Raw genomic sequence first — 16,879 nt, forward strand, 5'->3', positions numbered from 1 at the left:
TCCTCAGTACTACCTCCCCCTCCACCAATCTTTGTTTCATCCACAAACTTTGCCACAAAGCATCAGAAAGGCATTGTGGTTTGCATGCAATAGTTTGGCTGAATGCCCTGCTTGACTCTTGTGAGTCAATTTTAGGCTGACCTGACAAAAGACACTTGGACAGGTACATGGACAGGGAAGATTTAGAGGGTATGGGCCAAATACAAGCAAGTGGGGCAAAGGAATTCCTTTAGCCAGAGGGTGGTGAATCTGTGGAGTTCATTGCCACAGACGGCTGTGGAGACCAAGTCATTGGTTATATTGAAAGCAGAGGTTGATAGGTTCTTGAATAGTCAGGGTGTCAAAGGGTACGGGAAGTCAAGAGAATAGGGTAAAGAACTATAATAAATCAGCTGTGATGGAGTGGCAGAGCCACCTCAATGGGCCAAGTGGCCTAATTCTGTCCCTGTGACTAATAGTCTTAAGTTACAAAGATGCCTTGGTCAGTCAGGCCAAACAATCTGATTTTGCTCTGTGCAACTCTGACAGAAGAGAGCAGCAGTTACAGAGCAGCTGCAGTTCGGATAGCCAGATAAAGGCCATCATAATGGTGGGGGGGTGTCGGCCAGGCTCCGATGGCCTGAGAGGTTTCCAGCAATCTTTCAGATCTTAACATTTTAACATTTCAGTGTTGGAGAGAATTGAAAGGCTTGTCATATGAGGAGTATTTGGTGACTCTGGGCCTGTACCCACTGGAATTCAGAAGAATGAGAGGAGATCTCATTGAAACCTATCGAATGGTGAAAGGCCTTGATAGAGTGGATGTGGAGAGAATGTTTCCAACAGTGTGAGGAGTCTAAAACCAGAGGACACACAGGAAAAGGAATGAGGGGTAATTTCTTTAGCCAGAGAGCAGTGAATTAGTGGAATTTGTTGCCGCAGGGGCTGTGTAGGCCACGTGATTGGGTATTTTTTAAGGCAAAGGCTGATAATTTCCTGATTGGTCAGGGCATGAAGGGATATCGGGAGAAGGCAGGAGACTGGGGCTGAGAGTGAAATTGGATTTTCCATGATGAAATGGTGGAGTAGACTCAATGGCCTGATCGTACTCCTTTTTCTCATGATCTTATGGACACCTCCGTTTCTGCCAACAGGTTAAAGCAATGATGGCGGACCCGGACCTGGGTGAGGAGACGCGGCCAGAAGAAGCGATGGAGCCATCGGACAGTGAGGGCAACGGGCCCGCCTCAGATTCGGAGCGTCTGCAGGGCAACGGCGAGCTGGCCAACGGTGAGGCCGAGCAGCCCGGAGACCCCGGCCTGGCTAATGGTTTCAGCTACCACGCCAAGAGGCTACTAGCGTCACCGTTGGGATCCAGCCTGCTGCGAACCGCCGTGAAGTCCGAACCGGGCTCGGGCACGGAGGAGGCTGGCTCCAACTTCTACTCCCGCTGGCTGGCTGACTGCGCCGCGTCCCGGCAGCCGGCAGCCCCGCCTCCCCCTCCACCTCCTCCCGCCACCACTCCCTCCCCGTCCCCTGCTCCCCGCGCCTCACCGGCCTCTGAGAACTCCGGCGGCGACAACAACGGTGGCTCCTGCTCGTCCAGCCCGCCCCGGGACGTGTCAGTGGATGGCGGGCCCGGCACGCCCAAGCGGCCGGGCAGCGAGGAAGGCCGCCGGCGCAACGCCTGCGAGTTCTGCGGCAAGGTTTTCCGCAACGCCAGCAACCTGACAGTGCACCGGCGCAGCCACACGGGCGAGCGGCCATACCGCTGTGAGCTCTGCCCCTACGCTTGTACCCAGAGCAGCAAGCTGACCCGCCACATGAAAACGCACGTCCAGCCAGGCAAGGAGGTCTACCGCTGCCGCACGTGCCACATCCCCTTCAGCATCTACAGCACCCTGGAAAAACATGTCAAAAAACGGCACGGCGAACAGTTACAGGACGCCCAGCTCTTCCACTAGAGCAGGAAAGCAGAAAGAGGGACCCGCCATGCCCTGGGGAGGGGGCAGAGCACAGGAATCCCACAAGTGCAGCTTTCCTTTGTCACGTCAACATTCCTCCCCATTTGGCCCATCCTCTATCTCCCCCCCCACCCACCCTCTCTCCCTCACCATCTCCCTTCCCTTATCCCCTTCCCTCTCCTCCTCTCGCCCATCCTCTGCCCTCCCCTCTCGTCCATCCCACTCCCCCTCCCCTTGCCCATCCCTCTCCCCCTCCCCTTTCGCCCATCCTCTTCCCCTCCCCCTCCACTCTCACCCATCCTCCCCCCCCCACCTTATCTTCCCCCAAGAAAGTCATAGTCGATTTGTGCCTTTCCCACCCAGTGTCTCAGGATTCCAACAACACCCCCACCTCACCCAAGTAACCACAGACCTCCGCTTGAGGCATCCATGGCCCCCAAGAGGGAGAGAATTCCAAAGGGTCTTTGAACCTTGAAGAAATACCCTTTTCATCACAGACCAAAAAGGTTCTAGGTTTACATTCCTGAGGTTGTGCCCCACCTGGTTGAGGCTCCCTTTGCCACTGTCCACACCTCTCCAAACTTCAGAGTGAGAGAGAGAGAGACAGAGAAAAAGGCCGTTCCTACTCAGTGTATTTCAACTCAATCCCCAAATCCTACTCATTGAGTTGTATATCATAGAAATAGGCCCTTCGGCCTAGCAGACCAAAATTCTCTTTAGCCTATATCTTTCTTCCCTTATCTCTAAGGATTTATACCTGCCTGCTGTTGTCTTCAATCCCACCCTATGGCAGAGGGCTCTACCCTCTCTAGAGAAAAATGTTTCCCCTCTGTCCCCATTTGGAAAGAACTGGAGGAAGCATCTGCCAAAATTGAGGCTTCAGTTGAGTTGGCCAACTGTGAAATGCAATTCCCAAGTTCTTTTCCCTCTGCCAAAGTTGATGAGCAGTTCAGGGGTAATTGACCTCTCGTGTCCAAGGTGAAAGATGCACAACGTGACTCGTGGGCCAGAAATAACTTTGCAGACACCGGAGACGGGGTTTGCTGCTTAGTGCTGAAGTGGTGCAGGAAACTGATGCAGTCTGAACACTTTTGGAGAAAGAGCTAGATGACCAACTAACTACCCTTCATTTCCCAATAGCTCAGGGCAGGGCAAGAAGGAGAGAGGCAAAGAAACTCAAAGGAAGTGCCTTAAGAGGGTTGAGAGAGGTGGAAAGAAGTGGATGGGGGTGAGCACTGTCTGCTATACTGAGATCTGGGTTTTACAGACATTGCCAGGAATGGGGTTGAGAGGGATAATAAACCCAGCAGGCTCCATGGGCCGAATGCAAACTAATTCTGCTCCTGTGTCACATGGTTTTATAGGCATTCCCTTAGTTTACCCTTTTTGGCATGGATAGTACCCTTTCCCCACCCCTCCCTAGTGGCGGCACTTCTGTCAGGTTTGAAGTGGACTGACTCCGTGATATTACCTAGAGTTCTCACCTCTTCTTCCTACCTCTCCCCCAACCCCACAGCTTCAGGGTGACCCTGTCCCCTTCTCTCCACAGCCAACTGGATGACCTGAACTCAATTATCATTCCGAATAGCAATGTTACATTTGAAAGAACGTTTTTGTACATTATGATCATTTATGCTCATAGACCAGCACTAGAGATAAATTTTCTATTCTGAAGGACTCCAGAGTAATTGAGGGAGGAGGTGGTGACTCTACACATCTGCTGGGGTGTTGGGACAATTCAGGTGTTCCCAATGCCACTGCGAAGGCCTTCGATGGTAGGTCTTGAACTTGGGAATTCTGCCCTTAATCCTTTGCCTGCCTCCCCAAGACACTCCTGAAACCAAATGACAGTCCTAAAGTTTCCAAAAATCGGTTTGAAACACTCCAAGTAAAGGAGGTGAGGACAGCGGAGGCTGAGGGCACACTATCACGGTGAAAGGTGTTGTTGGCAAGTCACAGAGGAGGAAGTTATGCCACTGTTAATTCTGCTTAGAGTGGCAGCTGTTACTTTGAACTGTTGGACTGAACTGCCGGTCTTGTGCCTCAGCTTTTATTTGTGGAATCTCTCCTTATCTGTGACGGACAGTCTGCTGAATTGCAGAGTGACGCAAGATTATAACCAGGCTGCTCAGGGAGCAATACTCAGGAAGCACCTCCTTCAGACATGGGTAGGGGATTTTTGGGCCTCCTTCTGCCCCACTTCCCCAGAAGTTATGGGCCGGTACCAGGTCTGTTTGGCCTTCACTGGGCTTGTGAATGGAGACCTGCATTTCTGTAACCTCAGGACTTCCTGAAGCTTTCCGTGGTTGCTGATGGATGTTCACGTACTGATTGGGGACGAGGGTCTGGAGAAGGATTCCTTGGCTCAAAAAAAAAGGAAAGTAATATGGGTGTAGAATACCCAACAGAGAGAAACAGCCTGCCGTTTTCCAGACTTGTGAAGCCGGGATCATTTCAGCTTCAGTACCCGGCCCCCTCCAACCCCAGCACAAGGACTGAGAGGGTGGGCATTTGGCCTTGGGCATGAAGGAGTGGTAAACAGGCCTTTGTTCTGGGGGAATGGAAACACAAACCTTGAGCCTGTGAGGAGACACCAAACCTGAGGTCTCATTAGGGTCGGGGAGAGAGGTGGTGGGAGTGAGCAGTGTGAGAGACTGCAAGAAGGGGACAGGCCTCAGGCCTGTTGGGTCAAAGGGCTGATGTAGGATTTGGGGGGAGAGGGAGGGAAGAGACAGGCCCTGAATCTGCAATTGAAGAGACAAGCAAGCCTTGAGCCTCTAGGTCTCGTTCTCTCAGTCTGTGGAGTCACTCCCACCTCTCCCCCCCCCCCCCCCCATGAACTCCTTATGGCCAGGGCCCTTTATGGGTGAAGTGAGATGATCTTGGCTTCGCCTTGGAAATATGGTGACGTGAGACTGTGAGAGCCATGGGGCTGTGGTGAGGGTGACAGATGAGGCTCCAGTTCTGTACAGGGGTTGTTGGTGTTACATTGACCCCCGTGTGTGAGCATTCAGAGACCAGGTCTCACTCCTCCCCCTCGTTTTATTAATCTTTTTAGAACATATGTGTTTTGTACATGGCAACAAAGCCGCGTAGTGCCCGGGACCTTCAGCCAAGGGTAGGGTGAGAGTTTTATATGACCTTTGCCCTTTTCTATTTTCAATGTCTCTGTGATAACCAGGGTGGATTTAAATCTGTGTCAAACACAGTTTGCAATGGAAAGGAGGAGGCAAAACAGGGGTAAGAGTTGGAGAATGCATTGAATGTGGTATTGTCTGATATTGTGAATTTTCTAAAAAAACTGGCATGTTTCAGGGCATCTAAAATAGCAGTTAAACTGTACAATATCTTGCCAGGTAGCACTGACCTATTTTATTGTATCGCTATGTGGGGTATTTGTTCTGGGTAACAGGGTTTATCTTGAGTTAATGTTTGGTAGGGGGTTCTTTCTGGGTGAGGAGGTTAGGAGGGGGTGAGGGTCCAGAGGGCTGGGTAGGACAGAGCAGTGTTGTCACTGGATGAACTGGAAAGGGTGTGCGTTGCAGAGAAAACACACAGAGACACACACACACACACACACACACACACACACACACACACCACCCCCCCAGGATGTACCTCCAAAGTCCCTGTATCCATTCATCGGACAACCTCTCATTATAAGAAGTTGGAAGTCACTACTCCTGCCCCCTTCCTACCCCACCACTCCTTCCCCTTTCTTAAAGACTGCAATATCCAGGCCAACGCACCCTACTTCCATCACCGAGAGAGCTCCACACTCAGAAGGAGCTGTCTTTGGGACAGGACATTAAACCAAGGCCCCGTCTGCCCTCTTCGGCGGACGTAAAAGACCCCTCAAATGTTATTTCGATCGAGGAGGAGGGAGGGTTCATTCAAAGAGACCAAATGCAGTGGGATCTTACGCAGTGGCTACGTTGCAGAAGCACTTCACTGCACGTTAAGGGCACCAGGACAGCCTGAGGTGGTGGTCGGCACTAGGGAAATTCTTTGGGTGTAGTACTGTCCAGAAAGATGGGTTAAGTGGTTGACACCTCGCCAAGAAAGAAAAAAATCCTATGACAACACTGAAAAGAGGTTTTGATTTACAGGGAAGGTATTTTGTAAAAATACTCTAACCCAAGTTTTGAAAATAAAAGAAGTAATGTTTTTAATGGATTTTATAAAGCTGGATTTCCTGTACCTGAATTAAAAACGGATGCTTTGGAGAGTGCGGTTGCCTTGTGATCCTTTTCCTAATGACCAATGTGTTTTCTTCTCGGGTTAGGGTTGATAAAACATCCACCCCAATGCAAAATAGCTAGACAGCCCTTATTCCAAAATTTGACAAGGTGGAGCAAGCGAAATTGGTGGATGATTGGCAGCTGATTACTATCAAACATATTTTTATTTTACGATCGTAAGATCCTGCTGGACATGAGGAACTTAAAGAACTGCAGGCCTACCCCCGTCAGCGAGTTCCTCATTGGCAGAGAAACTGAAGGAGCTGGACCTGGTGTGGCTCAATATTATTAAAGTTATTTACTAAAAAGGCTAGTGGATTTGGTCGTTCAGAAGGGATTTGTCACAGCCACCCTCCCATATGTGATGGGAATATACAGTAGCTATATTGAATTACTTAACAAAGGGGTTGAGAAGAATCATAAAGATATTGTTGATTTGTTGAACACTTACGACTCTGTTAGCCAAAAATATAAAGCACAGTACAGCCCTTTCAGCCCACAATGTTGTGCTTGTCTTTTAACCCACTACAGGTCAATCTAACCCTTCCCTCCCACATAACTCCATTTTTCAATCATCCACGTGCCTATCTATGAGTTTCTTAAATGTCCCTAATGTATCTGCCTCGACCATGAACTCCACACAGCAATCTGACATGATTCCATCCAAGCACCTTAATGTCTTCTCATATCAGCCATTTCTGCCATGGGGAAAAGTCTCTGGCTGATCAATCGATCAATCTATGCCTCTTATCATCTTACACAGCTCTATCAAGTCACCTCCCACCCCCCTTCGCTCCAAAGAGGAAAGCCTTAGCTCATTCAATCTCCCATTCATTTCTTCTTCTTGTGTTCTTGATATTTATTGCTAATTTGTTTATTCATTATTATTGTTTCTTTTTGTATTTGCAGTTAGTTGTCTTCAACACTCTGAAAGCCCAAGGTGGTGTGATCTTTCATTGATTCTGTTCTGGTTATTATTCTATGGATTTGCTGAGGATGCCCGCAGGAAAATGAATCTCAGGGTTGTGTATGGTGACATATTGCTACTTTGATAATAAATTTACCTTGAACTTTGGACCGTTCTCTCTAATCCAGGCAGCATTCTGGTAAATTCCCTCTGAACCCCCTCTAAAGTTTCTGTGTCCTTCTGTAATGAGGTCACCAGAAATGAAGACAATACTCTGTAAGCGTGGTTTTACTTGAGTTTTATAGAGCGGCTCTTGAACTCAGTCCCCTGATTAATGAAGGCAGATACATCATACAACTTCTTAACCGGCCTGTCCACTTCCATGACAGCTTTGACGAATTTATGGACAAGATCGTTCTGTTCCTCCACACTGCTAAGAAGTTTGACCTTCGGAAGTGAAGCACTTCGCACTTCTCTGGATTGAGCTCGATCTGCCACTTCTCTGTAAATCCCGTCGTAACATATAACAAAGTAATGTACTCTCCACAACAAACACCAATCTTTATTAAAGCATGGGGGTGGGGCTGATGCCTACTTTGTGGATTTTGTATATGTTCACTCACTGAGAACGGAGAAGCACAGAACTGGGCCCATTCCCATTCTGAGGGACCTAAAGCAGAGAGATCTGTTTACCTCCATATCATGGAGCAACACTTTTATGGCCAAAACACCAGGGCATCTCACCATGGAGAGCAGTGATAAGATCCTTGGTTGACCAGTTCTGCAGCCACTAAGGAAACGTCAAAAGTTGTCTTGGATGGGAGGTCTTATGCTGGATTGGGAGGCCCCTTCCTGGTCAATGATGTCTCTGACATCAAGGGCAGGGCTTGTTTCCCAAAAGCAGATTGGCCAGGGGATGGAGCGTTAAGATTAGTCCCACCTCAGGATGCTCATCTCTGTTGACTTGCATCAACCAGTCACCCACAGGGAAAATGTGAAACTAGTCTGGGGTCAGATTCCATGAGGCCATAATGTAGGAGAAGAACGAGGCCTTTGGCCCAACAGGTCTTCTCCACCATTCAACCATGACTGATTTTTATAGCCCCATTCTTCTGCCTACTTATCATAATTCTTTATTCCCTTATTATTCAAGAACACATCGATCTCTTCCTTAAATACACTCAATGTCTTGGCCTCCATAGCTGCTTGTGGCAACAAATTCCACAGATTCACCACTCTCTGGCTGAAGTAATTCTTCCTCATTTCTGTTCTAAGTGGACAATGTAACCTATTTAACCCTGCCCTGCAACTCAGGTCCTCAAGTCCCAGCAATATCCTTGTAAATTTTTTCTGTACTCTTTCAATCGTATTATCTTTCCTGTAGCTAGATGACTAGAACCATACAAAATGCTCCAGATTACCCCTGACCAACATCTTATACAACTTCAACATAACATCCCAACTCCTGTACCCAATATTTGATTTATGGTCAATGTGCCAAAAGCTTTCTTTATGACCCTATTTACCTGTGACGCCACTTCCAACTTGTTCTCAAATTTTGCCATCCTACCACAGTCCTCAGTGCCTCACCGTGCACCATGCAAGTCCAACCCTGCTTTGTCCTCCCAAAGTGCAACACCTCACGCTTGTCTGCATTAAACTCTTAGATGATTTCCTTGTCTGTCTTGGTTCAGACTTTGGGGTTCAAATCTTTTCCCTGTCACTCATTTGTCAGGGTTTTTCTTCTGTTTTGTGTATATCTGCAGAGAGTAAGTATACTGTATCCATTCTCTGTCAGTTAAATGGAACCATTGAAAAGATTCTACAGATGCTGGAAATCCAGAGCAACACACACACACACATACACATACACACACACACACTCTCGCACACACACACTCTCGCACACACACACTCTCACACACACACACTCTCTCACACACACACTCTCACACACACACTCTCTCACACACACACTGCCATACACACACACACTCTCGCACACACACACTCTCACACACACACTCTCTCACACACACACTGCCACACACACACACACTGTCTCTCACACACACACACTCTCTCACACACACACACACACACTCTCACACACACACACACACACACACACACTCTCACACACACACACACACACTCTGTCACACACACTCACACACACACACACACTCTCACACACACACACACACACACACTCTCACACACACACACACACACTCTCTCTCACACATACACACTCACACACACACACACACAATGTCACAGGCGCACACTCTTACACACACACACGCTCACACACACACGCTGTCACACACACACACACACGCTCACACACACACACACGCTGTCACACACACAGAGACACGCTCACACACACACACGCTGTCACACACACAGAGACACGCTCACACACACACACGCTGTCACACACACAGAGACACGCGCACACACACTGCTAGAGAAACTCAGCAGGTCAGGCAGGATCTATGGGGGGGAATAATAAAGTCAACGTTTCAGGTTGAGATCCTTCTTCAGGGTGAGAAAGGAAGGGGGCAGAAGGAGCCCTTTGTGAATCCTCACGACTTCAATGATTTAGTCAGTAAATTTACTCTATCAGTGGTAACCAACCTGCATCAAACAAGCCTTTCATTCCAGAAATCCCTGTAATCCTTCTAATAAACTCAAATCAACAGCTCCTATTGACTGATCTCACTGCTAAGGGAAATAAATGTATTCACCTTCTCCAGACCTCCTGTAAGTCTACATGCCTCAATCAAATCTCATTTAAACTGCCTAGTCCCATTGATCGGCACCCAGACCATATAGTCAGTCTTACCCCCTCCCATACAAGTACCTATCCAAACTTATATTAAATGTTGAAATTGAAACCGCATCCACCCCATGTTCTGGCACCTTGTTCCACACTCACTCCACCCTTTGAGTGAAGATGTTTTCCCTCATGTTCCCCTTAAACATTTCACCTTTTACCTTTAACCCATGATCTCTAGATGTAGTCTTGCCAAATCTCAGCAGAAAAAGCCCACTTGCATTTACCCTATCTATACCTCTCATGATTTTGTATGCCTCTATCAAATCTCCCCTATGTTCTAGCAAATAAAGTCCTAACCTATTCAATCTTTCCTCGTAACTCAGGTCCTCTAGACCCAGCAACATCCTGGTAAATTTTCTCTGTCCTTTTTCAACCTTATTTACATCTTTCCCTTAGGTAGGTGATCAAAACTACACACGATACTCAAAATTAAGACTCACCAACGTCTTATACAACTTCAACATAACATCCAAACTCCTGTATTTAAGGCTTTGATTTATGAAGGCCAATATGCCAAAAGCTTTCTTTATGACCCGATCTACCTGTGATGCCACTTTCAATGAATGATGGACCTGTATTCCCAGATCCCATTGTTCCACCACACTCCTCAGCACCCTGCCGTTCACTGGGTGAGACCCAGGCTGGTCCTACCCAAGTGTAACACCTCACACTTGTCTGCATTATCTGCCATTTTTCCAGATGGTCCTGATCCCTCTGCTGGCTTTCACAGTCTTCCTCGCTGTTCACTGCACCCCCAGTCTCAGTGTCATCTGCAAACTTGTTGATCCAGTTAACCATGTTACCATCCTGATCATTGATATAGATGACAAACAACAACAGACTCAGCACAGATTCCTGCAGCACTCCACTGGTCACAGGCCTCCAGTCAGAGAGGCAAACATCTACCACCACTCCCTGGTTTCTCCCAATCCAATTTACTACCTCAGTTTGAACGCCAAGCCACTGAACCTCCTAGAGCAACCTCCCAGGCAGGGCTTTGGCAAATGCCTTACTAAAGTCCACTGCTTTGCCTTCATCCACTTTCCTAGTAACTTCCTCAAAAAACTCCGCAAGTTTGGTTAGACACTTGCTGACTATCCAAATATTCGCATCCAGTCACTTAGAATACCTTCCAATAACTTCTCCACTACTCACCCGCCTATAATTTATTCTTACAGCCTTTCTTAAACAGTGGAACAACATTGGCTGTCCTCCAATCCTCTGGTACCTCGTCTGTCACTAAGGATATTTTAAATATCTGCTAGGGCTCCTGCAACTTCTGCACGTGTCTCCCACAGGGTCGAAGGACACCTTGTCAGGCTCTGGGGATGTATCCACCCTAATTTACCTCAAGACAGCAAACACCTCCTCCTCTGTAAACTGTATGGGGACCACAATTGTCCTTCACAAACCTTTTACTCTTAACATAGCTGTAGAAGCTCTTAGAATTCTCTTCTACCTTGTCTGCTGGGCATGAGTTATGGGGAAAGGTTGAATAATTTGCTGGAGCATAGGAGAATGAGGAGAGATTTGATAGAGGCATACAAAATTGTGAGTGGGTTTAGGTGAGCTAAATACAAGCAGGTTTTCTCTGCTGAGTTTGGGTGAGACGACAGCCAGAGGTCATTATGTTAAGGGTGAAAGGTTAAATGTTTAAGAGGGGGAGCTTCTTCACTCAGAGGGTAGTGGGAGTGTGAGGTGAGCTGCTGTGGAAGTGGGGTTGATTTCAACATTTAAGAGAAGTTACATGGATATGAAGGGCTATGGTGTGGGTGCAGATCTATGGGACGGAGCAAAATAATAGATTGGCATGGACTAGATGGGCTGGAGAGCCTGTTTCTGTGCTGTAGTGTTCAATAACTCTACAGAATGATTATTCCTTCGGGGTGAGACATCTCAGGCCGAGGAGTCATCTGGGTCATACTTACGGGAGTGAGACTCGCGTGCTTCGTCACCTGTAGAGATGCTTCACTCCTGCTCCCTATGTAGAGGAAGTCCCTTCCCCCTCCTGTCCTGCCCCTCTTATGAAAGGAAGCTCTCTGAAAAGCAGATGTTCCTGTTTACCTGAAGGGCTTTGACCTCTCTCCTTTGCATAGGTCAAGAGATTGAGAGCAGTGGGTCACAGTGAGTCTGCACTGACCAGACCAGCAGTGACCCAGGAATGTGTGGGTCACCGAGCTGTCAGGTACAGTGAGCCTCTGTCACGGCAATGTCTACACCCCACCCACCCCCACCCCTACTAAGGGATCTTAAACTCACCTCGTCTTCCTCCGTCGCCCACTGTCCAACATCTGACCCCACCCCAGACTGAGGGAGGAAGCACCGTCAGTGGCTCACGTCAGAAAGAAGACGCAGCTGCCAGGCTGGCTGCCCTCGAGGAACCCTTCACTGCCTCCTCACTACCTCTCGTTTTTGTACCTCTGACCAACTGTCCCTGTCCTCAGCTTTCACGGACTGTCTGTATCATTAAAGCTGATCACCTGCAGCAGTGTGCCGGCCTGATGGTTAGTGCAGCTGAGAGTGTCAGAGTTTGTAGTTCGTTTCTAGCGTCCTCCCCTAAAATGTGCAGGTTCCCTCCTCCAACAGTCCGAAGATGTACCAGTGAGTGGGTCAATTGGTCACAGAGTCATAGAAAAGTACAGCACTGAAACAGACCTTTCAGCCCATCTACTCTATGCTGAACCATTTAATCTACCCCTACCACCCATGTACCCATCCAAACTTAAATGTTCAAATCGAGCTCATATGCACCACTTGTTGGCAGCTCATTCCACACTCTCCTGACCCTCTGAGTGAAGAAGTGTTCCCTCGTGTTGCCCTTTAACCCTTAACCCATGACCTCTGGTTGTAATCACAGCGAATCTCAGTGGTAAAAACCTGCTTGCATTTACCCTCTCTATAATCCTTATAATTTTGTATACCTTATGTCTATTATAAATTGTCCCATGATTAGGCCAAGGATTGAATTGTGGGTTGTGAGGGTGGCAAGGCAAGAAGGACCCTCTCCGCTCTGTATTGCTAAACAGCTCCACTGTAACGTGGCTTATGGTATCAGTAACAATGGTTCCATGTCATATCAGAGAACCTAAAATCCTTACTCTTCACAAGAAAAGGTATATATATCTAGGATGTCTAAGACATTTGCACAATGCTGTATTTGTCAACGTGAGCAGTGAGCAAGTTTGTAAATTGGATGTTGGGAATGGCAAGGGTGGAGCACTATGGAAGGGGTGTGGGACAGGTGGCAGAGCAGGAGTACCAGGTGCAGACATACGCAGCCCTGAGATGCCAGGTGAGGTCCTTTGATTCTAAACTATTGGTTTATTGATCATTACAAATGTCTGTCTGGTGCTTCCCGCTCCCTCCCCCTTTTCCCAGCCATGAATCCCCTCTCCCTGACATACGTAGTTATGTGGTCCCTGTCCCCCTTCCCACTCTCAGTCCACAACAGAGACCCAGATCAGAATCAGGTTTATCAGCACTCACATCTGTCGTGAAATTTGTTTTTTTTTTGTGTGGAGGGGGTACAGTGCAATACCCAAGATTACTACAGTACTGTGCAAAGGTCTTAGATTCCAGAACTGTCCATCACCATCAGGTGCCATGCCCAGTTTAGGCTTTGACTGCCATGGCCCACACACTCCTGTTTTGGGTCAAGTGGATTGATTCATTGGTGTTCATTTCCAGCTCTCTGGCTGCTGCCTCTGTCATCATTTGTCTGTGCTTTTGCACAGTACTGTATGTTACTGGCTGACCGTATGACTGAGCAACTGTTACACTGACCACAGTCACTGGCATTCATTGTGAAGTGTGTTGTTTTGTAGTGCAAGACATAAACAATACTATCAGTTACAAAAAGTACATAAAATATTAGTGCAAGAATAGAGCACAAAGTGGGTTCAATGTCCATTCAGAAATCGGATGGCAGAGGGAAGAAGCTGTTCCTGAATCACTGAGTGTGGAAAAAGGTAGTGAGGTAGTGTTCATGGGTCCATTGTCCATTCAGAAATCGGATGGCAGAGGGGAAGAAGCTGTTCCCGAATTGTTGTCTCTGGGCTTCATGTGGCATCATTTTTTGACGATATCCTCAATGGTGAAGAGGGTTCAAAGTTCAAAGTAAATTTATTATCACCACATACAAAGCTGAGATGCATTTTCTTGTGGGCATTCTCAATAAACCTTTCGATTTGCCTGTGGTGGAGCTGGCCAGTGGCCTGTAACACTGACCACCTGTCACTCTGGCCAGGCCGAACACCGGCCGACTGTACTGCTGAATCAACTGTCTGACTTTTTCACTGAACAGCTGTATCAGACACATTTCTATTTCACTGACTGCTTGTACCACTAGCCAACTGTATCGCTGGCTGACTGTACTGTCAGTGCACTGTGCCACTTGTCTGCCTGTAGGACTGACAGATGGTGTCCCTGACCACCCAAATTTACCACAATGACTTGGGTCTGTGACAAGACTTGGGTTTATCCCCTGGGGCTCTGATTTCCCACCTTATTCCAAACTACAGACTAAACCGGCCCGTGGGTGAGACCCTAAACCCATCTCCAGCCTTGGAGTTGACAATTACACAGAAACCAATATCATAACACATCTGCCTATGCTCACAACCCATAAGAGCAGAATTAGCCCATTCAGCCCACCAAGCCTGCTCTGCAGTTCTATCTTGGCTGATTTATTATCCCTCTCAACCCCACTCTCTTGCCTTCTCCCTGTAACCTTGCCTTGATTAATCAAGAACCTGTCAGCCTCCACTTTAAATCCCTCAATGACTTGACCTCCACAGCCGTTCTTGGCAATGAATTCCTCAGATTCAACACCCTCTGGCTGAAGAAATTCTTCCTAACCTCCATTCTATAAGGATGTCATATTCTGAGATGGTTCCCTCTCGTCTTCCACTTCAGGAAACATCCTCTGCACATCCAGTCTATCAGCCTTTCCCGTGACTCTTGCCAGACTGGGCATTAACCATGACCCTCCTTCCTGCACCCCAACAAGACCCCATTGAGGCCGTGTGGGGAAGAGCAACTCTCCGGGCAACTGCTCCTCAGCCTCCCTGCTCTGCAGGTCAGGAACAGATGTAAGGTAATTTCTACTTGGAAACAGAACAGCTTGCTAATTATAGCTGACAGGTCGCCATGGCACGGTGCCCAGATCCAGTCTGTACAGCTGCCAGGAGCATCAACATGGCAAGGGTTGCCGCCCCGGAGACCGTCAGCCTCTGGTCTCAGGCAGTGGGGAGGTCTTTGCAACTTCCACCAGATTCCCTCCTCCCCCCCCAGCCCACACCCACCTCCCCCGCTCCTCCAGCTGGGGCCCTGTATTCTGACAGCCCCTGCTGTGGGGTGAAGTGGGCTGGTGGTGAGACTGGGGGGGGGGGGAGAATGAAAGAAGGAAGGAGATGGAGAGAGTGAGAGAAAGAACTGAGAGTGAGAGAGAGGGAGAGGAAAGGAAGTGGGGGAGAGAGAAAGTGGAAGAAAGAGATAGAGAAGCGGAAGAGTGAAGGAGCGAAAGAGAGGAAGGGGAGAGAGATGGAAGGGAGAAAGAAGTGAGACAGAGAGGGAGTGAGGGAGGAGAGAAATGTGAGCGAGGGAGGCTGAGAGGGTGAGAGAGAAGTGGGTGGAGGGAGAAGTAGAATAGCGCAGTTTTCTGCCTCACCATCCTATCCTACCCAGCTGTGTCTGTGGAGTTCGCATGCTCTCCCTCCTGGGTGCTCCAGTTTCCTTTCTCCCACATCCCAAAAATATGGGGCCACTTTTAATTAGCTGCTGTGTTCCCACCCCCCTCCCCCAACTGAGAAGGTTGAAGCAGCAGAGGTGCAGAGGGATTTAGGAGTCCTCGTGTGAGACTCCCAGAAAAACAGAGGGCTATGTGGTAGGGAAATCCGAGGCAGTCTCTAGAGTAGGTTACATGGTCAGCACAACATTGTGGGCTGAAGGGCCTGTAATGTGCTGTAGATCTTCTGAATTCTGTGTGCTAAGGTTAACTTGCAGGTTGAGAGGTGGTAAAGAAGGCAAATGCAATGTTGGCATTTATTTCAAGGAGAATAGAATATAAAAACAAGGAGATAATGCTGAGCTGAACTTGGAGTATTGTTAACAGTTCTGGGCCCCAAATCTCAGAAAGGATGTGTTGTCATTGGAGAGAGCCCAGAGGAGGGACACAGCAATGACTCTGGGCCTGTACTCATTGGAATTTAGAAGAATGCGGAAGATCTGATTGAAACCTACCAAATGTTGAAAGGACTAGATTAGGTGGACGTTTGCTATGGTGGGGGTATCCAGAACTAAAGAGTACTAAGGAAGCTAGCGACTAATATCAAAGATACTAAAAGCTTTTAAAAGTATATAAAAGGTAAAAGAGAGTTGAGGGTAGATACAGGACCAATAGAAAATGATGCTGGAGATATTGTAATGGGAGACGCAGAGATGGCAGAGGACTGAATGTGTATTTTGCATCAGTCTACACAGTGGAAGACATCTGCAGTATGCTGGAAATTCAGGAGTGTCAGGGAAGTGAAGTTTGTGCAGTGAAAATTACGACTGAGAAGGTGCTCAGGAAGCTTAATGGTCTGAGGGTGGATAAACCTCCTGGACCTGACGGAATGCACCCTCGGGTTCTGAAGGATGTAGCTGGAGAGATTGCAGAGGCATTAACAGTGATTTTTCAAGAATCGATAGCTTCTGGTGTTGTACCGAATGACTGGAAAATTGCAAATGTTACTCCGCTATTTAAGAAGGGTGGGAGGCAGCAGAAAGGAAACTATAGACCTGTTAGCCTGACATCAGTGGTTGGGAAGTTGTTGGGATCGATTGTTTGGGATGAGATTACTGAGTACCTGGAGGCACATGACAAGATAGGCCCAAGCCAACATGGTTTCCTGAAAGGAAAATCTTGTCTGTCTAACCTCTTGCAATTTTTTGAGGAAAT

At 47.9% G+C, this 16,879-nt stretch overlaps 1 protein-coding gene across 2 annotated transcripts in view; it reads left to right on the forward strand.

Moving 5' to 3' along the window:
* LOC132402308 (B-cell lymphoma/leukemia 11B-like) overlaps positions 1-7,655 on the forward strand; it is an 84,233-nt gene extending 76,578 nt beyond the window's left edge. Inside the window, exons 4-5 of one of the 2 annotated variants that reach the window (XM_059985175.1) lie at positions 1,134-1,824; positions 7,094-7,655. In XM_059985175.1, coding sequence (XP_059841158.1) covers positions 1,134-1,824; positions 7,094-7,236 — 834 coding nt within the window. In that variant the 3' untranslated portion in view covers positions 7,237-7,655. Of the gene's footprint in view, positions 1-1,133; positions 7,040-7,093 lie in introns of those variants that run through there. The other variant, XM_059985176.1, reaches the window with a different exon arrangement.
* The last annotated feature ends 9,224 nt before the right edge of the window (positions 7,656-16,879 follow it).

This window comes from Hypanus sabinus, chromosome 11, assembly GCF_030144855.1.
Source record: "Hypanus sabinus isolate sHypSab1 chromosome 11, sHypSab1.hap1, whole genome shotgun sequence".
NCBI classification, from domain to species: Eukaryota; Metazoa; Chordata; class Chondrichthyes; order Myliobatiformes; family Dasyatidae; genus Hypanus; species Hypanus sabinus.